This window comes from Hemicordylus capensis, chromosome 3 (assembly GCF_027244095.1).
Source record: "Hemicordylus capensis ecotype Gifberg chromosome 3, rHemCap1.1.pri, whole genome shotgun sequence".
Taxonomy (NCBI): Eukaryota; Metazoa; Chordata; class Lepidosauria; order Squamata; family Cordylidae; genus Hemicordylus; species Hemicordylus capensis.
The window spans coordinates 240,020,558-240,045,702 of NC_069659.1; the positions used below are offsets into that span (position 1 = coordinate 240,020,558).

At 44.3% G+C, this 25,145-nt stretch overlaps 1 protein-coding gene across 1 annotated transcript in view; it reads left to right on the forward strand.

Moving 5' to 3' along the window:
- The window catches only part of PCDH15 (protocadherin related 15), a 1,296,732-nt gene that overhangs the window by 906,915 nt on the left and 364,672 nt on the right, over positions 1–25,145 (forward strand). Inside the window, 1 exon segment of the mRNA XM_053307474.1 lies at positions 16,065–16,173. Within this exon segment, the coding sequence (XP_053163449.1) occupies positions 16,065–16,173 (109 nt within the window).

Genomic DNA, 25,145 nt, shown 5'->3' on the forward strand with positions numbered 1-25,145 from the left:
AAATCCCTGTTAAAAGGAACACTGTACCATCTAGACATGGTTGTTGATCAAAACCTGAAAACATGAGCCATTTTTATTAAAGACTTAGAACTACAGTCAGGAGTTATGTGAGGATTCCAGTGTCATTTTCTGTCTCATCTCATGCTTTTTAAAAACCATGACTTTGTCCTAAAGGATCACCTGCCCAAATTCCTGACAGCCTTTGTCTTGTGATGACAGTTGGCTCATGATGGGGTATATGTGCATTCACCACACTAGTGCTTACTTTGGCACCAGGAGGGAGGAGGATACATTAGTTTGCCACACTAGACAGAGGAATTTGCAACAGGAGCAGACAGCCAAGTTCTGCCAGGGCCAAAACCAGCCCTTGCCAGACTAAGAAATCATTGTAATTTGCCCCTTCCTGTCACAAGCAGTGTGCTGTTCTTTTATTATTGACTCTCAGATATCCTAACTCTCAGATAACCCAGTCATGGATGGAAAATATAGGGTCAATTTACAAGAGACACATTTTCTACATGGAAGTTTCTTCTGTGCAGGTGTTGTGCAGAAACCCATGTGTAGTGATCACTACATATGTATCTATTCTGCACAGTTTCATACAAAAATGACATTCCCACAGGAAATTTTGCTTCACATTAACTAGTTCTGGGTGATAGGCAATGGACAAGAATTTGGCAAAAGAATTTTGGCAGTATAAAAATACATTAAATAAATAAAATATTTGTTTTTATCTTGTTGTAAACCTCCCAGAGACATAAGTTTTGGGTTGTATAAAATATGTTAAATAAATAAAATAAAATGATGTCCCATTTACCAAGAAACGCAGACAATGTAAGCATAAAGCTGGATACAATAAAGCAGGAAGTGCATCAGAGACCCTGAGCAACAGCAAGGTCTTTTATATGTTGTTCTATATGCAAGGAACTGTCATATTTGCAAGCAAATTCCTGTCTCTAAAAGTCATTTCACTTTATGATATACATGTATTTAATTAAAGGATAAGCAAAGTACAGTGTTTAAGAAGCAGAGCCCCACACACCCAGTTCTTTTCCCTATGACCAGAATAGGGTCATGTTCTACTGGAATATCTCCTATGTTTATGGATAACTTTCTACTGAATTTTACTCTTAGTGGAAGCAAGCTAGGTGTGTTATTTATGTTTCAAAATCTAAATTTAGATCAATTTGCTTGGATTAATATTGAACACACAAAATTTGAATCTAGATTAATTTGAACCTGCTCCTTTGAAATGAAATTACATTAATATAAATGTAAAGCTGGCTTTATTTAACTGAATGACTATTTACATTTCAATTATTTTTTAAATCATATGAAGTTCAGAATAATATCTAATTCAGCAAAGGAAATTAGTTAATTTTAATTCTGTTTCACTGAATATAAATTTTTGGCAGTTTGAGGGAAGCAAATGTTTATATCAATTGCAAACATCTTGTATTTTTAGAGCTAAATGGCTATTTAGTACAAGGTGTTGGATGTAGAGAATTTTGAATTCATAAAAATGAAAATGTAAATCAGCTTTCTCAGTTTAAAAGCTGCACCTACCAAAATTCCCTTCCTCCATATACAACTAAAAGGAAGGCACTCTCTCCTCCTTTGCAGCTGAGCACTCGATCTGCAACCCTGTTCCTTCCTTTTTCCCACCAGCAATGGGTTTTCCCTCCTGCTATACAGTCAAGGCTTCCTTTCTCTTCCTTGAACTCACCCTCTTCTTGCAGGATTTCCATTGGAAAAACCTCCTGCCTTGCAAACTGCAAGCCACAACTGCTCACAGGTTGGAAAGTGCAAACACAAGGGGTTTTTTTTAACAAGAAGGAGACGGGAGAGGATGGAACCTGGAGAGCATTCACATTTCTGGACCTCTCTAGGCATTAACTCTCTGTTCATTTAACCCTTTCAGCCTCTCCTGAAAACTAGTTTGTGGCAGTTCTCTTACATTTCTTTTATTGTATACATTTTAAAAAAGAAACAAACATCCTCCAAGCATCAGCCTGAGAAAGCACCAGTCAGATATAATTTCTTTGAGACTACTTGAGAGCAGGTGGGGCACAGGCAATTTACTTGCTTTGGACTCTGGGGTGGGTCAGGACTTGCAGCAAGAACATAAGACTAGCCAGCAGGGCAGGCAGCAGCAGTGCTTGCAAATGGGAACAAGCAACCCCACCCAGGTTACTAGGATTCCCCCTCCCCAGCACCTGCCAGTGTTTGCTGCCTGAAAGCAAGCCCTCAAATGACTCCAAAGAGCTTGCTCAGGCTCTTCGGAGCTTGAGACCATGCCCCCTTAGATGTCACATGCAAAGGGGAGTGGCCTCAAGCTCCTTGCTCTGGCTCTTTGGAGCTTGAGGCCACGCCCACTTTGACACCACATGCAAAGGGGGCATGGCCTTGAGCTCCGAAGAGCGTGAGCAAGCTCTTCGGAGTCATTTCAGTCAGAGCTTGCTGGCTGAAAGCATCTATTCTTCCTTTCTCTCCCTTATTTCCTTTCTGTGCAGGTTATTTTCCTTTATCTCCCGTATTTTCTCTAGGGAAATAGATGCTTTCAGCCAGCAAATGCTGATCGAAATAAACGCAAGTGCTCGCTGGTGGCGGGCATCTCTCCGGACCTCAGTTAGGGTGGGGGCGGGGCATGGCAGGCAGTTTGCGCCCTCCCTGCAATGGCGCCCAGGGCACGTGCCCTGCCTGCCCCACCCCCTTTACGCCCCTGATCTGGAGGCAGCTCTCAGAGCTCCCCTCAGTCTTCTCTTCTCCAAACTAAACATACCTGGATCTCTCAAGTGTTCCTCACAAGAATTGGTCTTCAGACCCCTCATCATCTTTGTTTGCCTTGTTTGGGCCCATATCCTTCCTAGCCTTTTTGTTTAGCTTCCTAACCTTTTGATTTAACTGCTCAGACTGAAGCAGGTGGGAAGAGGTATGCAAACACTCCCTTTTCTCATTTATTTATAGGCTTTCATGTAGCATTTGAACTACTGATCATTTACATAAATAATTAAAGGAAATCAGTTTCCTATAACCTACTTTATAATGTCAATGATCTTTTATGAGGTGAATGCTGAACACAAAATGTGATTGCATACCTCCATTATTTATTGTTAGATGAGAAATTAGCATGCTGTCAGTTAAAATGACAAGGTCAAAACTGGGTATGGAAGTTCCTTTAGAATTCATGGTTATACAGGCTTTCTCCTCAATATTAAGAATGCAGACGAAACTATTTTCAAGCTCTCCAAGAAATTATAACATCCAAGAGATAGTATAACCTCTTGGCAACTAGGTCCCTATGTACTTAACTACGCAAATTGTTCCCTTCTGTCTGAACCATAATAATGGATTTTCAGACACAGGTCAATAGGAATATACAGTATCTTAGCAAATAGGAGGAAGTATTGTGTAACATAAGTATCATCATTCTCTTGGTAGCAGAACAGTAGGTGGTTGATTAACGGTGCAAAATCTGCTGAAGTTAATTATGCAAAGTTCTTATATCCAATAGTTAAACATTTTCAATTAACTGTATTGACATGATCTAGCTAAAGATAAGCCCCTTAACATGTCATTAGAATATTGGAACACTTGCTTTAATCTCTTCCATTTCCATTAATGAGAGTTAAAAGTACTTAACGTGGCTGGATCATACCCTTTCCATTTGTAGTTTTATATGCATGCTTTTTGAATTTCAAACATTTTATTTATTTATTTATTTATTTAACAAATCCATCAGTTTTTGTCCTGGGCCATTTTACATATTAAAATGAACCACCATTTTTTCCTTATACAATTCCTTGCATCATTGTAAGGTTCCACCTCCTCCTGTGTAGAGGGTCTCCTGCTAACTGGGCAAAGAGGCATCTTTTTAACATGGTGATTCTCTTTATTTAGCAGGGGGAGAGTAACTGGCCCTATTCACCCCCAGCACAGTACCTCCACTGACAGTTGCTGGTTCCTGTCTTCTGTTTATTTTTAGATTGCGAGCCCTTTGGGGTCAGGGAGCCATCTTATTTATTTATCATTTCTCCATGTAAACCACTTTGGAAATTTTTATTGAAAAACGGTATATAAATTTGTTGTTGTTGTTCCAGATGGCCTCAGAATTATGGCCACTAGGGGAGCACTAGTCCACTTTCTGGCAATCTGTTCCTTTCACTGACTGCCCCAGGGAACTGCTGCCTCTAGCTCTCCAAGGGAGCCACAGGGCTCCTTCTCCTGGCAGCTCTCCTCCTGGACGGGCCCTTCATCACTGGCCAGCTCTGGCTTATATAACCCTTCACAGGTGGGGCAAGTCTCGTGGGAACTCAGGCCAAGATCTTGCATGAGTTGCCCAGCCCCAAGGCCCTGCAGCCACTTTCCCTGTTTGCCCTCTCTCCTGCTTGTCCTCCTGGCAGGTAATCCAAGCAGCAGACAAGCTGCTAGGAGCTCCTTCTCCCCGCCGATCAGCTGATCAGTGGGTGGGTGGAGCTTCCAGGGAGGCCCCCATGTAGGCCTCCGTGAATCTTGAACTGGAGTAGGCCTGCAGGCCCCAAGCAAGGAAGGAGGCAGGCAGGCAGAGTGGCCCCTATAGTTCTCTGCAGCAGGCCCCATGCCCAGCCCAGCCCAGCATTTTCCAGGTAGAATGTGAACTCCTTTTTGTGGTTCTCCCCCCCCCCAATATATAGGGATCTGCTTGCCATAGGGCTTTGATATGGGGTGGTGGAGAGAGACTGAGAAGTCTCTGAATATTTAATTTAAAACAGCTTGGAAAATTTGCTGGCTTTAAAAAAAAAAAACTATCTAAAAAGTTCTATAAGTGGCTTGTTTCATGGCAGATAATTATAAAAACTTCTGGAACAAACAATATTATATAGAAAGTGCTCTCCCAAAAGCTACCTACTTCACTGACAGTTGTTCTCAGGAGAGGGTTCTCCAAATCTGACATCAGTGCATGGGTAGGAACATGTGGGAGCATGTAGGGTATTAAAGGTAAGCATCAGCACTTTGTGCACAGAAATGCTGTGATTTGGGGATGTTTCTATGCATGCTCTTCACTTGATGCTTAACAGCACCAAGTGTTAAGAGAGAGAACCTCCATATCTCTTGGTTTCATCTCAGATGGAAAGTAGCAATGCTTTTCATTGCAGCCAGTTAATATATTCAACTGTGAAGACTCAGATATGCAGTAATTAAGTGCAGAGCCATCCAGTGATCTATATGCATATGTGAACCAACCCTATATGGATAAACCCTACCTTTTGGTCATGAAACATTAACTTTGTTCAGAAGTTCTTCCCCTGGCCCTGTTATTAGGTCTGTGGGAAGCATGTCAGCTACCACCCTCCAAGACTATGTTTTGGCTCAAGTGGGGGAAATTAGCATCAAATTTGGTAAAGACCTGTGAACAGCAACAAAAAAATACCTTAAAAACCATGTGGGGTGTGGCCGCAACATGGATGCACTGGGAAAGAAAGAGGGTGGAGACATGACTTTGAAAACAAACAATTACTTTATTGAGTAAATGCCATAACGCAATCAGTGAGGGTATTTCCTTGGGTTTGTGGTAGGTCTTTTGCAAATGGACTTTTTTCTCTTCCAAGCAATCATAGAGACAGAAAATGGCTCAGGCTTGAGTTTTGGGAGCACACTGAAGTACCCCAGAATGGTGAAGTGAGCAGGTCTTGTAATAGTCCCACGTACATGAAATGCATAGGTGGTGAATAGGCACATGGCTAGCCATGCCCCAGTGTCAAGACAGCTGCTGGTCATGTTTGCTGACATCTGCATATTTGGTGTCTGTTTTAAAAGGCATATTCGGCAGTGAATGGGGACATGGCCAATTGATGAAACAGCAGTGATGAGCATGGCAAGCTGGCATGCTTCCATTTCTCTCTCTCAGCGATTGCTTGCCAGAGATTTCACCTACAATAATGCATATCCATTTCATCCTTTAGAAGCAATGGCTGACATGCTGCACAGATTAATGCAGGTGATTCAGAGCAGCCCGCCCCACTGCGGGCATCTAAAAACATGCCTGCTTTGCTTTATAGCAGAGTTCTTTCACTACTACCATAGCTTGCTGAGTTCAGACGGAACAGAAAGTTATTTGTCTGTAAACCAGGATTGGAAGTGTCTAATTATCCTGGGGGAAGGATAGGAAGGGAGGTGGAAGTATATTTGTGCCTGCTTGTTCTCATAATATTAAGCCATGTTTTGTTTTTACATCTGAAGAGCCATCATAGTTTGTCTTTCCTTGCATTTTTAGTATTCAGATTGTCTTTATCATATGCCTTAACTCTAGTGGGTTTTTAAAATAAAAAAATCCAGGACAAGCTCTAAAAATAAATGTATAATCATAGAATAATAATAATACTGTTTTAGTTGCAATCATGTTACACTTTTTAAAACTCATTATAGATTCCACTTCTAAGGGGAAATCATGAATGATTTTTAAAAAAGATTTCAAACAGTTAAACAACTTTAAATCTAATGTTGCTGTGTTAGAAACTTGAAGTCTGCTAAGTGATAGCATATGTCTTCCAATGTGGTGCCTAGAAATATTTCACAGTTTATCTCCCTGTCACATTATGTAACAAATATATAATGTCAAACTCGGGAGAAAACTCTTATTTAAAATTGTTTGGTCACATTCTATTTGTGAAATGTATTATTCATTTTGTGTTCCTGCTTTGAATAACACCAAACTATTATTGCAAGGGGGGAAATTGGGCATTAAAAATGTGGACTTAAAATCTTCCTTCAGGCAAATCCTTGTAGCTATACTACTGCATTTTCACATTATTTATTTTATTTAACATATTTTTATGTTAAAACCACCGAAAACTTACATCTCTGGGCAGTTTACAACAAAGCAAAATAAATGACAACAGAAAAGTTAAATCATTAGTTAAAAATAAAGACTATGCTATGCTATGCAAACACTAGTTAAAACAAAATAAATGAGAACAGAAAAAGTTAAAACAGTAGCCTCTGAAGCTGTTCTCACATTTAGCCAAGACCAGGCTAAGGCACCTAGGCGTAGGCTTGGCTGTGCGTGAGAACCCATGGGAGCCGACCGGTTGCCAGTGGCACCACCGCTTGAGGAGCCCACCTTTTAAATGGGATTAAGGGAGCGAGCACTCCCTTAGCCCCATTTTTTGATCGTGTGCAGTGACGGCTGCTTTTAGCCAGTGCTGTAGCAGTGATGGGTACCTGCCTATCGCTGTGGGGATCCCAGCAATGCACCACACTCTCAGGGGTGCATCTAGGTCATTTTGAAGCCTGGACCTAAAGGCCTCTGGAACCCACCCACCCTGCTCTAAGTTAAGCATCACCCCCCTACACGCACATACAGTATGTTTAACACATGGGTTCTTGAGGGCACAAGCAGCAACTGGACTCACAAGAATGCAAGCCTAGAAAATAGGTATAATCCATTAGCAGATACATTTCAACACGCAACCTAACATATTTCCACTCCACATATTCCTTTCCCCACTCCCTCCTCTGTTTCTAAAGCACCCGGCACAGGTCGTAATCACACACACTTGGCTGCCTGGCACAGTGCAGGCCAGAGGCAACCTCACCACTCACAACAGATTTGGGAGGCCCCGGGGGTGTGGAAGCCCTGGACTTTGACTCCAAAGTCCAGGTGTAAGAACACCACTGCACATGCTAGTGCATTACATTGTGGGATTTCCAGAGGCTGGGATGACGTGTCCTGGCCCCAAACCCTCCGCGCTGCTGGGGACAGCCAATGTCCATCTGGGAGGGTGATCTGCATGCCCAGCATGGACCCAACGATTGTCGGCGGGGGAGGTAAGTTTCTGTAGCCTTCTTCCTCATATGCCCTCAAGCCCTTCTTACTGATCACGAGAAAGAACTCTCTATGTATTGTAATAGCAGGATAACTGTTATAACCTTTGATTTAGATATTGTATTTTTAAATGGCTCATATGTACCACCTGGTAAAAGAGAAAGTTCTAAATTATTGTTTATGTAAAAAAAGAAAGTCAATTTGTCAATAGTTGACCCTACTACCATGATTAAGAGAAGGAAGGCCTATCTTTCCCAGATATTTTTTCCACCCCATGGCCAATACTGACAATACAAGAAACGCTGTCAACTAACTCTGGTCAAGCACAAAGTTGATGCAGAATGTATCTGCCATTTAAATCTGTTAAGTTACCTCCACAGTCCTTAAATGCAAAAATAAAACTAAACTAGATTTTTATGGATATGTTTATATTAGTTGAAAACTGGTATGTGGGTATTGGGTCAGTCTTTTGAGAAAATTGGAGTAGATCTGAGCTTTAGCCAGCTGCTTTCAGTACTGGAAATGTTAAAACCAAAGGGTAAATTTGTCAAAATGGAGGACAATGAAGAACATCATGACAGCGCTGTAGTGCTGGCAGACATCTTGGTTGTTCCACAGCAAAATACAGTCCCAAATATTCCGGCCAACGAATGTAGCTATTGTGTTTTCTTTACCGTTGGTGTTGTTTGTTCCTGCTACCTGCTTTGTATCTGAGTGCAAGATGCCAGCACTCCTGCCCTTAGGTGGGAGCAGCTGTTCTTGGCACTGGAGAAGGAGGAGTAGGAAGAATGGTGTCAGGACCGGCCTGGCCTTAAGCTCTGTGGTTAGTTGTGCCATGTGGCAGACAATTAGAACTGCAATATCACTGTCAAAATAAAAGTTTATCAGGACTAACCAAGGCACATTGTGTCCTTCTGGAAGAGGAAAAACGATAAAAGCCTTCATGTTGGGCTAGGGCTTTTCCTGAGTAAGAGCCTTTCATTGGCTCAGGGATGTTACTGTTTTTCATTCTTGGCTTGACTCCCTGGCTCTGCCTTTCACCTTCTGTCCTTGCTTGATTTTGGACCTGACTCCTGGTTTGATTGTTTGGCTCAGAAACCTGATCCCTGGCTTGCTTTTCATTCCTGACTCCTTGTTTGACTCCTTAGCTCAGATTTCTGACTTCAGCCTTAACTTGATTCCTCAGTTGTGGTTCCCAGCTTGCTCCCTGAGCCTAACTCCAAACTCTGCTGTGGTTGCTTCCCACAACCCAGTTTTGGAAGTGAAGGGTCAGATTCCCAAGCAAAGTGAAGCTTTGCAGCTCCTGTGTCACCATCCCAGGATGTTCCAGCCATCATTGTGAAGTATTTTTCCCTGGGCTTATGACATGACTGGAATCAACAAGCAATGGAAGTGCTTCTTTGCTGCTGGGTACAATAAGCAGAGAAACTCTGTGGCGAAGCCTCAGTTCGTTGTAGCTCCTGACATGTCCATCCCACATAGTACTTTAGTATGGTGCACAGACTTGAGCTAGGGGGAGAAGCAAAGGTTGTGAACATCCCACAAACTGCTATTGACTGTGGAGATTTGAGGCACCCAAGTTGGTCCATCAATTAGAATAGGCTAATCATGATGTCTGTGAGCACCAAGTTATCAACCGGCATCATATAATTTTCCTCACAATTTATAACCTGTTCTTAAAAGTACAATCAACAGACCAGCTGGATAATAAAGGGGTTGGATACCTGCCCACTTAATTAAAAACTGTTAGAATTTTTTTATTCAACACAGCTGTGACCTTTCCCCACACACCCCACACTGCCACCCCACCCACACACTCAGCTCTGTTTTGCTCTTGTTTCTTCTTTCTCTGAGCAAACATTTCTTCAACATTAATTTGATGCTGAAAACATCTCAAATGACATATGACCTTTTAGCATGCTTTATAAGGGGTACTTTCTATAAGGAATGTATGTGTGTCATATATATTGGATGAATTCAAAGAAAGTCATGACTAAGTACCACTGAAATAAATGAGATATTGAGGTTATTCACACAATCAATGTTCTACCTGTGTTTGGGAGCTGTGTGTGCTCCCAATTTTCAGTTGTGTGGAAGCAAGGTTGGAGGAAAACCTGGGTAGAAGTGATTATGTGGAAGCAAGGTGGAAGGAAAACCTGGGTAACTTTTCCTCCTACCTTGCTTCTACACAACTGAAAATTGGGAACACACACAGCTCCCAAACATGAGTAGAACACAGTTTTTGATTGTGTGAATGTCCTCACTATCTTTTTTTCTATTATGATGTGCACACCTCCACCACCCCGCACATACACATTTTATAACATTCAGTTCAGCTAGGAAAGCAGGGTGAGCAGCCAGCCAGGCTAACATGCAGAGGAGAAAGGAAAGGAGGGAGATAATGGGTGGACCTGCTCTCTGAGGCAGGCTGATTGCCCAAGTCCAGCAGGGAGGCCCGGTCTACCCATTGGAGCCAATGCTCTCTGAGGTGGACTTCCACCTTTGGATGGGTACAGATCATTACCCAGAAATGTATTACAGAGGCCTGCCCACTTTTTTGCATTTGCCCCAGTTCCCAATGGGCTCTGGTGGAAGCCATTCCCCATGAAGATGCCCATGGAGATTTCTGGTGACAGGTTTTTCAGGACCCTCAGAACCACCAGTGGGGGTAGAGGGATACTACTGCCACCATGCCATCTCCCCTATGGCTCCCCACCCCTCTCCCTCATGGGGAGGTGTCATGTGGGCCTCCACAGGTGAGATGCCCCCCTCACTCCCAGTATGCAACTGACAACCAAGGCAGATTGTCCTCAGTGCGGCCTGATTACATCCTGCCGCCATGCCAGGCGCCCAGGCTCTATGGTGATGTTGGCTACCCACCTTGACCCTTCCTGGAACATAAACCAAGGAGTTTAATGCATATGTGGGTCGAAGGTTCACGTGAAAGCCTGTGGTGCAATGAGGGTGAGGGCTGGTGTGTGCTAGCTGAGGTGGGAACTTGAGGCTGCCAAGTGGAGGGTGCACCACTGCCACGTCTTGCCTCCCCTTCGGGGAAGTGGAGTATGATCATACATGCTAGGACCTGAAAGATTGTAATCTGTGCCTGGACAGGACGCAGCCAGAGGAAACCGTGGTGGAGTTGGTCCTGGGTTGCAAATTGTCAGTGATTCTGATGTGCAAATTGGTCATTCGACCTGGGTATAGGGGTGAAAGATTAATTAAACCATCTTGTAGCTTATTCCCTCTGAAGTTTCCCTCAGGATAGCTGGCACTCGGCAGTACCCACCACGCAGCTTTATCTGGTAAAGAGAATGATTAGAGGTGTTGGACTGAAACAATCTCAGACTATTCTCAAACTTTAAATGTGTTAGAAGCTCAGCTCACTGGCATGGAGCCAGGCATGGAATCTGAGCTGCCTAGTAGGCCACGTATGGTAAACAGAACTGGTGCTGCGGGATGAACTGAACACCAGGTTAATATAAATTCTTTTTTCTCTGATTGGATTTATAATAGGACATAACTCTGATGACAAAACTTAACTCCCGGCGTGCTGCTTGGTTGCTGCTGCATTCCTCTATGACCACTACAGACAGCTTAGTGCCAGAGGTTGCTGGCTCTGCCTCCGGGGCCAGCCTTGGAATCTCCCTGGGAGTCAGGTGCTTGGCTTCATTGTATCTCCTCTCCTCCTCCGCCTCCTCCTCCTCCTCCTCTCCTCCTCCTCCTCCTCCTCCATGGCAGCAAAGAGGGTCAGGTACACTACCACCTTTAAACTTAGGGGCTATTCTTACAATCACAAAAATCAGGCTAAGAAAATCCTAGCCCGATTTTTGTGATTGTAAGAACCACCGGGCTCGCAGCCGAGCCCGGTAGTTCTGGAGCGGCTTACCCGCTCCTGTAGCCCACCCCTTAGTCCAGGTTTGCGGAGTGAGCGCTCCGCAAACCTGGGCTATCTGCTCGTGAGTAGCCGTGGCATGGCTCCGCAGTGCGGCTACTCGTGCGTAGACCCCCGGCTAGGAGGCTTAAAAGCAGCCTCCTGGCTTGGGAGTCTCCCCAGTATGCCCTGCACGCTCACGCTAACGCAGGGCATACTGGGGCTTCCAGGGGCTGCGCGGCCCCCTAGCTCCCCAGCCCCCGCCGTCTCCATCTCGGAGCCGGCCATCGTGTGGGCAGCCAATCTGGCTGCCCGGGGCTCCTTTCCCGCTCACTTCCCAAAACCGGGTCTCACGGATCATGAGACCCGGTCCTTAATGTTGTGGAGCAGAACACAGCAGCAACCAAGCAGCAGGCTGGGAGTTTGGGGTGAATGAGACTAATATGCACCGCTGGAGAAAACAAAAGACCTACAGTACCTTCAATCTCAAAGTGCACTTTCACTGGCTTTGGAGTGCAGCCACAGGGCTAACACCCACAACTGGGAAAAACAACTGCTTCAGTGTGTTCTGGATAGGTGATCTCAATGATGTGCTGTCAGCACTGGGGAAATCCATTCCAAAGCAATTCAGATGACTTTAGGCATGGATCCCAACAGAGCTTTCAAGGCTTTCCTGAAATGTTCCCATCGACCTCTGCAATATGGGCAGTCCTTCTGCAGGGCTTCTTCAGTAGCTCAGTGTATGCTGATGGACTTCAAGGACCAGCTGTACTTGGTATGTATGGTTTGTATTGCAGCTTCATAAAAGACATCGTTATTCTGCTGGACAAATTGCATACACTGACCAGACACCATTGACGTTCGACCTTCCCCACAAACAGTTTCCATGAAAGGGGCAAAAACTGTTGATAACAACAGGCAATGAGAAGAACCTGTTCATGGTGATGCCGCGAGCATATGGGAATGGTGAAAAGTTGTCTCTGTACATCATGTTTAAAAGGAAAACTTTGCCCCAGAAGACAGGGTGGCCCTGTGGGGTAATAGTTCCTGCATATGAATGGAGATGGATGTATCAACATTTAACAAGATAGGCTTCTGTCTGTCTGATTTAAATTCCCTTCAAGGGGACGGCAAATACTGGTACTAGATGCATACAAATGCCACAGAACTCCATACATCAAATCTATGCTGTCTGAAAACCAGACTGACCTTGTAATCATCCCAGTGGGATTGATTAATCAACTGTAAATTATGGACATGAGTTGCAACTGGCCACTCAAGCAGCTCTTACAGAAGAAATGGAATGGATTGCTGTATAGTGGAACACAGCGAGTAACCCAATCAAGCCTTTGGAAGAAACCATCCCTTTCTGTTTCTGTATCTAGGGATGCTGGACAGCCAAGTGCAATTGTGACCTGCACCAGTTGCTTTAGAGATAAGAGGGGGAGTGGTGAATGAAATATGTGAGATGGGAATATGTTAAGTTGTGTGTTGAAATGTTTCTACTAATGCCTATTTGCATAAATATACCTGTTTTATATCCTTGCATTCTTGAGAGTTAAAAAGGCCACATATTTAAAATATTGTGTGTGTCACTGTGTAGGGGGATGATGCTTAACTTGCAGTGGTGGGGGGCAGGGGGCTCCAAAGGCCTTTAGGTCCAGGTTCCAAAATTACCTAGGTGAACACCTCTCTCTCTCTGTGTGTGTGTGTGTGTGTGTGTGTGTGTGTGTGTGTGTGTGTGGTGGGAGCTGTGGTTAAGCTAATCGTACCCTTAAGCCTCCAGCTGTGGTTGAACTACAACTCCCATCATCCCTACAGTCAGGCTATGTACCAGAGGACTGGAAAGTAGCTAATGTAACTCCGATTTTCAAACAGGGAACCAGGGGGTATCCAGGAAATTACATGCCAGGGAGCTTAACTTCTGTGCCAGGTACATTGATGGAAAGCATTCTTTGGGACAAAATGGTTAAGCATATAGATGAATAGGCCCTGCTGAAGGAGAACCAGCATGGCTTCTGCAAGGGCAAATCTTGCCTCACTAAGCTTTTGGAGTTCTTTGAGAATGTCAACAGGCATGTGGATAAAAGTGATCCCATTTTACATAGTATACTTGGACTTCCAAAAAGCTTTTGATAAAGTTTCCCATCAAAGGCTCTTGAGAAGACCTTGCAATCATGGGATAAGGGGACAGGTTCATGTGTGGATTGGTAACTGGTTGAAGGACCAGAAACATGTGGTAGGAATAAATGGAGAGTGTTCACAATGAACGGAAAAAGTGGGCTGTCCCTGGGATCTGTACTGGGACCAGTGCTCTTTAACTTGTTAATAAATTATCTAGAAGTTGCGGGAACCAGCGAAGTGACCAAATTTGCAGATGACACCAAACTATTTAGTATAGTGAAATCTACAACAGATTGTGAGGAGATCCAAAAGGATCTCTCCAAACTGGGTGAGTGAGCAACAGAATGGTGAATACAGTTCAGTGTAATCAAGTGTAAAGTAACGCATACTGGGGCAAAAAACCCCAACTTCACATGTACACTGATGGGGGTCTGACCTGTTGGTGACTGACCAGGACAGAGATCTTGGGGTCATGGTGGACAGCTCGTTGAAAATGTCAATTCAGTGTGCAGAAGCTTTGAAAAAGGCAAATTCCTTGCTAAGGATAATTAGTAAGGGGATGTAAAATAAAAATGCTAGTACTATAATGCCCTTATACAAATCTATGGTGCGGCCACATTTGGAATACTGTGTACAGTTCTGGTCGCCGTATTTTAAATAGGACATTGTAGAACTGGAAAAGGTGCAGAAGAGGGTATCCAAAATGCTCAGGGTCTGGAGCACGTTCCTTAAGAGGCAAGGCTACAGCATCTGGTGCTTTTTAGTCTGGAAAAGAGGCAACTATGGGGAGACATGACAGAGGTGTATAAAATTATACATGGAGTAGAGAGGGTGGACAGAGATAAAATATTCTTCCTCTTTCACAATACTAGAACCAGAGGTCATCCCATGAAACTGAAGGCTGGGAAATTTAGGACTGACAAAAGGAAGTGCTTTTTCACCCAACGCATAATTATTTGTGGAATTCTCTGCCATGGTGATGGCGACTAGCTTGGAGAGGTTTAGACAAATTCATGGAGGACAGGTCTATCAGTGGCTACTAGTCTGATGCCTATAGGCCACTTCAACCTCAGAGGCAAGATGCCTCTAAATACTTGTTGCAGGGGAGCAATAGCAGGGGAGATGGCATGCCCTCACCTCTTGCCTGTGGGCATCTGATGGGTGCTGGGGTAGTTAGCTCTTGGGCCTGATCCAGCAGGGCTGTATATATGCAGCCACAATACATTGTGGCTTGGGGTGATGGGAGCTGTAGTTCAACAGCAGCTGGAGGGTCAAGATTGCCCACCCCTGTCTTGGATTCTTAGATAAGTGATAGGGGTTAGACTTTTTTTTTTTTAAATTTTCTGTTCTTACCCTCTCTCAATACAATCCTTGGTTACCCTACTTTAATAAACAACTGCTTATAATGGAAATACAGTTTCAATCTTTCTCACACACCTGGTGTGCAAAGACATTAGCTGTTCTCCAAGTTTCCTTAACATTATGTTTCCCTCCCCTTTAATATCCAGGAGGGCAGACTGAGCCATATGGCAGACTAAGGGGATGGCAGGGGAGGAATGGTGGGTATAAGCCAAGAGGGTCCACCTATAGCAGTTGATGGGGAGTCCTCTTCCCCCAGCCATGCAGCCACCAGTCTGGGAAATAGGCCAGATCTAACCATACAGAATGAATGGATAGACCTGGTGCCCAGCCAGGCATGTGTCCAAATATGAGGTCTACCAATACTATGCGGGCAAGGGTGGCAAAGTCCAAGCCGCTGGGCAGCCTAAGGGAATGCCAAGGGAGGGAAGGCCAGCAACAAGAGGGTCTACCCTGAGCTGCTAATGTGGCACACTTCCAGGATACCATTGAGTATGTATTATGCATGAGGGTGTATTACAATCAGTAAAAATGATAAGCTAGTTGCAACTAATGTTATTTCAATACAACCTATAGTGCTTGAAAAAAATCTTAACCAATTTTATATATGATGAAAAACATCTTCCATGATGCAGCTGAAAGTTATTTACGAATGCAGGGTATTTGTCCAGTGTAAATCCAATTGAACCAATAGCAATATTCCGTTTGGTTTAATGGATCTGGACTTATGTGGGTTTAAAAAAATTTTGGTTCACATACTCAACACTGGAAAATGATATATTTGGGTAACTGTATTCCTTGTGTCCATACCTATTACATTATTTCATAGGCAATCAATAAAGTAATATGATTTGATATTAAACAGAACTGCCTTTTCCATTGTAATGATTCTAATTTTCATTCCAGGCACGTGTAAACCCAATCAATATCACACCACCAATACAAGCTATAGATCAAGACCGAAACATCCAGCCTTCATCTGATCGGCCCGGGATCCTCTATTCCATCCTAGTTGGTTGGTATTTGATAATCCTACTATCTTTCACAATCAAACCCTGTATTATCAAGAGGCAAGCAAAGATTAATTGAAAAAAACAACAACAGAAATCTAATAACTTATTTATACTGAATTGAGCATGATAGCTGATATTATCCCAGTAAAGTTTTATTGTACAGATGCGTATTGTGGTTTATTCCAAATTAGATTGTTGTTGTTTGAAGATTTAGTTTTCTTTTTATTTTACATTCTTTTAGTCTTCTACCTCAGATAATGAAGCAGTCAATGAGATTAATCCATAGAAATATTTATCCACATACAAGGAAGTTGCTGTTATGCTGTGTTGGATTAACACAAAAATGCTATCCTGTTTCGGGCGTGGATACCAGTTGAGTTTTTGCTATCCTGATCCCTTAGGGATATCAGTGAAGAAGTCTGGTAGAGAAGGAGAAGGACCACAGACAGATGCTGGGTAGGAACAGGCTGGATACTAGGCAGCAAGCTGGGATGTTGCTCCAGCAATGTTCTGGACCCAACTAAGGGCTTCAATAGTCTGATCATCAGATTAATGTCTCCCCCTCCTCTGCAGAAATTGTTTTTTGTAGCTTGATTTCTGTACCACCTTTCATATATCTCATTCCAATATGGTTTACAAGAGGTATTCTCAACCTGTGGTACTCTAGATGTTGCTGAACTACAGCTCCCAGCATCTCCAGCAATAATACATTATAGCTGGAGATGATGGAAGTTGTAGTTCAGCAACACCTGGTGAACCAAAGGTTGGAAACCCTTGAAATAAAATAAACAATAAAATCTTTAAAAGTCTCATTAAAACATTAACATCAATTAAAAACCATAAAATACACAAAGGGCAGCAACTGTAACATGCAGATACAATGCAGCAGTAGAAAAGAGACACCAGCTCCTAAGGGACAAAGGCCCAAACAAACAAGAAGTTATTCAGGTAAAAATCAGCAGCTTGAATTGGATCTGGAAACAAATTGGCAAGCAGTGCTGCTCTTTCAAAATGGGCCTAATACGCTTTCAGCAAGCAGCTTTGGAAAGAATTCTAGCCACTGTATTTCACAAATGCAAAAGTTGAAGTTTCTGAATATTCTTCAAGGGCAGCTCCATGTAGAGTGTGTTGCAGAAATCAAGCTGTGACGTGACATAACTGTGTCCAGATCTGCCGTCTCAAGAAAGGGGTGCAGCTGGCACAGCAGCTAACGCTGTATAGTTATGTTTGAAGGGACCATGCCTATTTCTCAAGTGGGTTCTGGTGAAGCTGAGGAACTTCCTGCATTTCCAAGAGTTCTGAGTCAGAAGGAAGAGGATTTGAGTCACCTCCTCAGGCTATGCTAGTGTAGGCTCCTGGAACTCCCTTCTCAAGCTGGTATTTTCAAAGGCTTTTTTAAAGTGATGGTTTCTGCACACAGTCTTTCCCATCCTGTGTACCCTCAGATGCCTCCTCTGATAATAGGGGGGCTACTTTTAGACTCTCTCTCTCTCTCTCTCTCTCTCTCTCTCTCTCTCTCTCACACACACACACACACACACACACACACACACACACACACACACACACACACACACACACGGACGGCATAACTAAAAAAGTAGAAGTTTGTAGAGTGATAGCTGACAGGCACTGATATGGGGCATGAATGATTTTCACATCCGCATATTTTCAAATACATAACAGTATGCATGAGGTGATACTATCTTGTTGGGATTTGTGTGTGGCCTGAACCTATGAATATATTAACCAGCTTTTATGCTAGGTTCTTCAATTGCCATTACTTCATTTGAGCATGGAAGAAAAGAGTATTTTTAGGGTTTAATGAGTTTCCAGTGTTTTGGTCATGCACTCTATTAACACCCTAACCCCCAGTTTTAATCTCTTCTGTGCTGGTTGGAGAGACAATCAAATGTTGCCATATGTTTATTCCTCAGTCACCTGCTTCAGGGACTGTATTTTGTGTAAGTGATCACATTTTGTAAAAGAATGCTGTTTCCTGCCCTAACTGTCCCTAAAATCATAGATAATGTACAATAATGCCTGTCAATACTTAGAGAGCAGCAACATTTACATCGCTGCAAATATAGTTGTCATGTTGAAGTCTGGTGGTATATAAAATAAATAAATAAATAAATAATAAATGTTGATTTCCAAGTAATGCTCAAGACTAGACTGATCTCGCAAAAGACTGCTCACAACATTTGACATAATTTCAAAGCAGCATTATGTAAGAGTATAACGCTGCTTCCAATAATGTATGTAATAAAGACAGAAATAAAGTTTTAATGGTTCATTCCCATCATACCCACATAAGGCTAAGCTGGATGGATAGAACACTTCTTTAGCTGCTGTGGCACAAGCCATCTAATATGCTGCTGCAGCTGATGTGTCACAATCCTGACACAGGATTGGCCTGTGTCAGATAAGGTTCAGATAAAGATAAGCTCCTGCATTCCATAGCTTGTTTATACTTGATCTATTCAGCACCTGGGCCCTTCTGATTAACCCTAATCTTAATACGATTCTGTGGCTGCCACATACTGTATAAAGGAACCCATTGACAATTTCTCTTTGAAATAAAAGATGGGCAATTTTAATTCAATTAAGCCATTGATTTTAAAGCACAATCAGTCATTGATTAAACTCATGATTTAAATAACCAGGAAACAAATACCAATGTAAGTCGTTGATTTAAATCAAGTTTGTTATGTATTTTCGTTACAAACATTAAAACTTGTACATTCCTATTATAATTAAAACATAAGATATTTTCTTTTGGTTTAAAGCCTGACTTTTAGTTTCACACAGTCTGTATATAATACTTCCATGGCTGAAGCAAGATGCTATGATAGGGGTTGGGAAGTGTTTAATTTTCCTTGTAGCCTGCCTTCGTCGTATGAAAACTGCCCTCACTCCTAGCCAGCCCACTGTGTATATTATTTGCAACTATGAACATCAAGTATTCCTTGCAATCAAGGATAATATGGCCTAGATTGTGCTAAATCCTACTATGAGCTTCCACTTGTCTTATAGAAACTTGTTTGGCTTCTGTTGTAAATTCTCAGATGTTTGACCATGGGAGGAACCCTAACTTTGCTTCAAATCCATGGTGTAGCTATAATGGAACACTTCTGCTTATTAGTTAAACCCTTGTTACTATTCAGACTGTCTCATATCCTGATGCCTATACGATCAGTGTCTGTCATATAAGAATAACAAATAGGAAAACAGAAGTTGAACAGACAGTTGATTATATTATAGCTGCATTCATAGGATGCCTCTGAATACCAGTTGCAGGGGAGTAACAGCAGAAGAGAGAGAATGCCCTCAGCTCCTGCCTGTAGGCTTCCAGCAGCATCTGGTTGGCCACTGTGTGAAAGAAGATGCTGGACTAGATGGGCCTTAGGCCTGATCCAGCAGGGCTGTTCTTATGTTCTTACAGAGCAGCAATATTTTGGACTTCTCAGTCAATTTGATCTTCTAATTATCTTGGTTTGGTTTATGTTTTTATTTTATCCTGACTTAAGAGTTGCCCAGAAGCTGGAAAATCCTCCACACCGACCAGTCCAGTGGAGGAAATATCCAGCTGTATCCATTGTTACATGTGCCTTTTCTCAGGAGCAATTTGCATGGGTGAAGCAGCAATATTTTTTGCTTCTGATGTGGCACAAGTTTTGACCTTTTTTTAAAAAAGAGGGAAATTTAACATGTAAAAATCACTGTGTAACATAAAGATGACAAAACAGAGAGTAAAATTAAAAGGAAATAGCATGGCTATTATATATAATATATTATAATAAAACAACTATTATAATAAAATAAATGTCAAAGCTTGTCAAAGCTATTCATAACATATTCAGACTAATTAAAGTTAGAGAGATAGAGGGCACACAGTATATACACAGGTTTGCAGGCTTCAAGTGCTAATTGATATTTATAGGAGAGTTTATGTGCCATTAATCTGATCAAGGTTAATGATTCCCAATTCATTCTGAGCCATTCTGATTTCTTGGGTTTTTATTTTAGTTTCTTATATTTTGTATATATTATTCTTGATTCTGTTAGCATACACAAAAGAGGGTCCTACAGATATATGTTTGAGACATTTTTTCACATAATTAACAAATTGCTGGTTCTGATATGTATAATGTAAAACATGGTTAAAAATAATATGATTTACCAAAAGCATTTACATTGCCACTGCATATGACAAACATTGCCTTTAGGTATATAAAAATACCCTTTCCTGTATAGTAAATCTTAATAATTCTGCATGGCATACTGTTGTGAGGCCATTTTGCAATAGTTTTCTCTATGTAATGCTAGAAAATGAGATTGTTATATAATTGAAATGCCAATTTTTGCCTAAAATGCTTCCAATTATACAAAAAGATCAAACTTTGAGAAATTGATATTGAATTGTATGTACACTGCCTTGAGGTGAAGGGAGGATTGCCGTTAACAAAAAGGTAAGGAGCTCCTTACTGCTAGACCCCTCAACCCACCATTTTCCTCCCACTGGTGGTTGTTTTTGAAACAGCCACATGGGGCTTCAGTGTTCCTTCCTGCAGCCCTGATCAGTGTCAGCATGCAGATGACCAGCGTGAGTGCGCCCTGGTCATTTGCATGCTGATGCTAATTGGAGTTGTCAGAAGGATTGCTGCAGCCCTGTGCAGCAATCTAAACTCTAAAACAAGTGCAGGTGGTGGTGGGGGGTGCGGTGGGCAGAGGGTCAGCAGGTAAGGAGCTCCTGACCTGTTAAAGGCACCCCCCGCTGGCTCAAACGCTGGCATTCAAACAGGTTCAGCGCTCCAGAAAGGGGGTGCTGAACCCGTTCGGGCACATCCCTAAAGAAGCATAGGCCCATATCTGGATTAATGTTGCTCTAGCATAATGCTTTGGCAGTAGCACACAGATGTAGTGCAATGATGTACAAAGAAAGGGATGCCTGTTCCAGACTAGTTCTTGCATTAGAAGAAGATGTGGACTTGTTGCACAACATGTTGCACAACTTTGTATTTGTTCCACAGCAATATCATGGAGCACTGTAACCCTGAATTTGTAAATACTGGTAGAAAGAGAGGTTTAAGAACATAAGAACATCGCTGCTGAATCAAGCCCATGGCCCATCTAGTCCTGCAACCTGTTTCCCTCAGTGGCCCACCAGATGCCTCTGAGAAGCGCATGCGCAAGAGGTGAGGACATGCCCGCTCTCCTGCTGTTGCTTCCCTGAAACTCGTATTGCGAGGCATCATGCCTCTGAGGCTGGAGGTGGCCTATAGCCACCAGACTATAGTAGCCATTGATAGACCTGTCCTCCATGGATTTGTGCATCCAAGTCCCATTCCCAATTATCTCTAGCATAGAATTTGCCTTTTTCATAGCTGCCGCACACTGAGTCAACACTTTCAGTGAGCTGTCCACCATAACCCTAAGGTCTCTCTCCTGGTCAGTCACTGACAGCTCAAACCCCATTCGTGTATATGTAAAGCTGGCGGGTTTTTTGCCCCAATATGCATCACTTTACACTTGCTTACAGTGAACCATTTGCCATTTTGTCACCCACTCACCCAGTTTGGAGATGTCTCTCTGGAGCTCTTCACTAACAGCACTGCTGGATCAGGCCCAAGACCTATCTAGTCCAGCATCCTGTTTCACACAGTGGCCCACCAGATGCTTCTGGGAAGCTGTAGCGATCAGTCACTGAACAGCCCCTCCTTACCCTAAGGAATGAAGTGGAAGTGTAGCCTTTCCTGACAGGCAGTGACCTCTAGGGATCAGCCACTCAGCATACATGGCTGAGACCTAGAGGGCCATGAGGCAAGAAGAGAAGCGGTTTTTGTGTGCAGTTGAAGCTAGGCTGGGCTGGCAGCTGGATGCGTGGCTGGGCAAATGACTGCAACAGGCAGGACTTCAGTTCTTGGGGGATAGGGACTGCAAGGGTTTGGGTCCTATACCATGGTTTTGGTGAATTTAAGAATGAACCCAGGGCTTTGGCTTTCACTAACTGCCTAGGAAGGAACTGTTCCACAGCACCAGATGCAGCCAGGAATTATTGCCCAAATCTCAGTAATCTATGCTATCATTTTGCAACTGTTACTGAAACTGCCTCCAGAGTGATTGGCCTGCACCCCCTAGTTTGGGTGAATGTGGGGTATTTAGCTCAAAAAGGGAGACAGTTCCAATCAGCCTTAATTCGTTCGTGCAAGCGTATGAACTCAAGAAAATTGGCTTGAGAGAGAGGTTTGAATTAAATCAAAAAGGAGTTTATTAAAAATAAAATCAAACTAAATTCCTATGTGGCCCTAATTTAAAGTCACTACAAATATGCTAAAAAACAGAGGATTGCAGGGCAGATTTAGCTTCAGGTTCCGAATTATGTGTAAACTAGCTGACCATCTGTGTGGTAGTTCACTTTCTTTTTGGGTTTAGTTGAGGGAATTCGTTTGGCTGGTCCTCCCACAGCTCTCTCACTCGCTCTGTCCCCCCCCCCGACACACAACAGCCCTCTCGCTCGCTCTGTCCCCCCCCCCGGCTCGCTCTGTCTCTCCCCCTACGCGACTCTCTTGCTTGCTCTGTCCCCCCCCCACAGCGCCTCTCTCGATCGTTCTGTTTCCTCCCCCGCGACTCTCTTGCTCGCTCTGTCTCTCCCCCCTCTGCGACTCTCTCGCTCGCTCTGTCTCTCCCCCCTCTGCGACTCTCTCGCTCGCTCTGTCTCTCCCCCCTCCGCGACTCTCTCGCTCGCTCTGTCTCCCCCCCATGCGCCTCTCTCACTTGCTCTGTTTCTCCCCCCTCCGCGACTCTCTCAGTCACTCTGTCTCTACCCCCGCACACCTCTCTCACTTGCTCTGTCTCTCCCCCATACGCGACTCTCTCACTCGCTCTGTCCCCCCCACAGTGCCTCTCTCGCTCGCTCTGTCTCTCCCCCGGTGCTCCTCTCTCGCTCGCTCTGTCTCTCCCCCGGTGCTCCTCTCTCGCTCGCTCTGTCTCTCCCCCCGCGCGCCTCTCTCGCTCGCTCTGTCTCTCCCCCCGCGCGCCTCTCTCGCTCGCTCTGTCTCTCCCCCCGCGCGCCTCTCTCGCTCGCTCTGTCTCTCCCCCCGCGCGCCTCTCTCACTCGCTCTGTCTCTCCCCCTGCGCGCCTCTCTCACTCGCTCTGTCTCTCCCCCGCATGCCTCTCTCGCTTGCTCTGTCCCCCCCACAGCGCCTCTCTCGCTCGCTCTCTCTCCCCCACGCGACTCTCTTGCTCGCTCTGTCCCCCCCAGTGCCTCGCTCGCTTGCTCTGTACACTCCCCCACCTTCTGCCCTACTCCCCTCCCCCCAAGTCTTCTGCCTCAATCCCCTCGCCCCCAATTCTTCTGCCCCAGCTTGCTCCCTCCTCCGTTTCCACCTCTCTCTCTCTCTCTCTTTTTCTCTCTCTCATTCGTGCTCCCCCCCCCGACTCCACTTTTTAGCCTGCTTGTGTTTTCCCTGCTGGCCGTTGCTGCATCCTCCTTCCTCCAGTCCCTGGTGTCCGGCCGCCAAGCATTCAGCCAGCTCCTTCCTGCAGCCCTCCCTCTAGAGAGCATCTTCAGACGTGGCCAACTGTTTGTCTCTGCCCAGCCAGGCTCCCCCGCTTTCTCTCCCCTCAGCTTCCCCCCTCCCTTCTGCCCCAGTCCGTTCAGTTCTCCTCTCCACTTGCCCGCCTTTCTTTCCTTTCCTCCCCAAACGGCCACTTCCCTACGCGGCCAACCGCTGCCCAGCCAATCCTGTGTCTCCACCGCACAGCCAATCCGCTGGATTGCCAGGACGCATCCCCACAGAGGCACGTCCAAGGCGGCCTAGAGAGGTACTTTAAGATAGAGGGGCAAGATTTCAGAAATAAGAGAAAGGGATAGATTCAGCCCTGAAGGAGCCAGTAGGGATGTGCATGGAAGCATGGGGAGGCTCGAAGGTGGCGGGGGTGCAGCTTTAAGAGAGGGGGAGGGTGCACTTATCCCTCTCACTGCTTTCCCCCCCGCCATTTTTTAAAAAGCTCATCGGGCAGCAGCGTACCATCCTGTTGCCCCCGTTTTCCAGGTATGACCAGAAGTCTCCAATGCACTTGTGCGCGCTGGCACATGCACGGGCACGCACACAATGTGCACACGCCTGTGCCAGCGCAAAGGCATGTCGGAGACTTCCAGTCATATCTGAAAACTACTGCCTCAGTGGGCTTTTCACAAAATGGATGTCTATGGGATAAAAGTCATGGGAGGGGTAAGTGCACCCTCCCCCGCTCTTAAAGCTAAACACCCCCGCTGTCAAAACCACTGGTTCTTCGAACCAGTTCAGAAGCCCATAAAGGCTGGAGTCTCTTGTTGCAGTTTGGGTCCAGAGTGAGAGGCCCAAGGGAACACTGATATTTCTCAGTGGGAGTCCCAGGTGTAATAATACATGAGAAAGGAAACTGGATCATGGAATTAGGGATACTTATATCCCAAAATGTGCCTTGCGGGCACTTGTGTTTTGTCCTGCTTTGCTGAACAGGGGAGCCCAGACTACCTTTTTTTGGAATGCATTGTGTCGGTGTAGTGTCTGTCCTTCCTGGATAGGAAGATGTGTGAATCGCCTATGGTATTCAAAGCTGATTTGGAGGACAATTGGAGTGTGCAGGTGTGTGTAAAGAATCTCCTTTGCTGGGACTGATTCTCCCAATAATTCTGTCAACAGTTTCATTAGGCACACTTGCAAAGTTACATCACTTACTCATCCCTATTGTAATGGAGGCTGCAGATAAGAAACTTGTCTTATCTGTCTTCCCTCCCTGGCCTGATGGCCAAGTATTGTCTATCTTTGTGAGAGGAAGAGAGGAATTCATTCCAAGACTGAAATGATCTTAGATGCTGGACACCTGCAGTAGCTAGTCCTGGGAATCTGCTTAGCTGGGTACCCCTTATAGAGAGTGTGAAGCTAATCCCCTTTCCAATTTGTGGAGTTTGCAGCCAAATCCAGG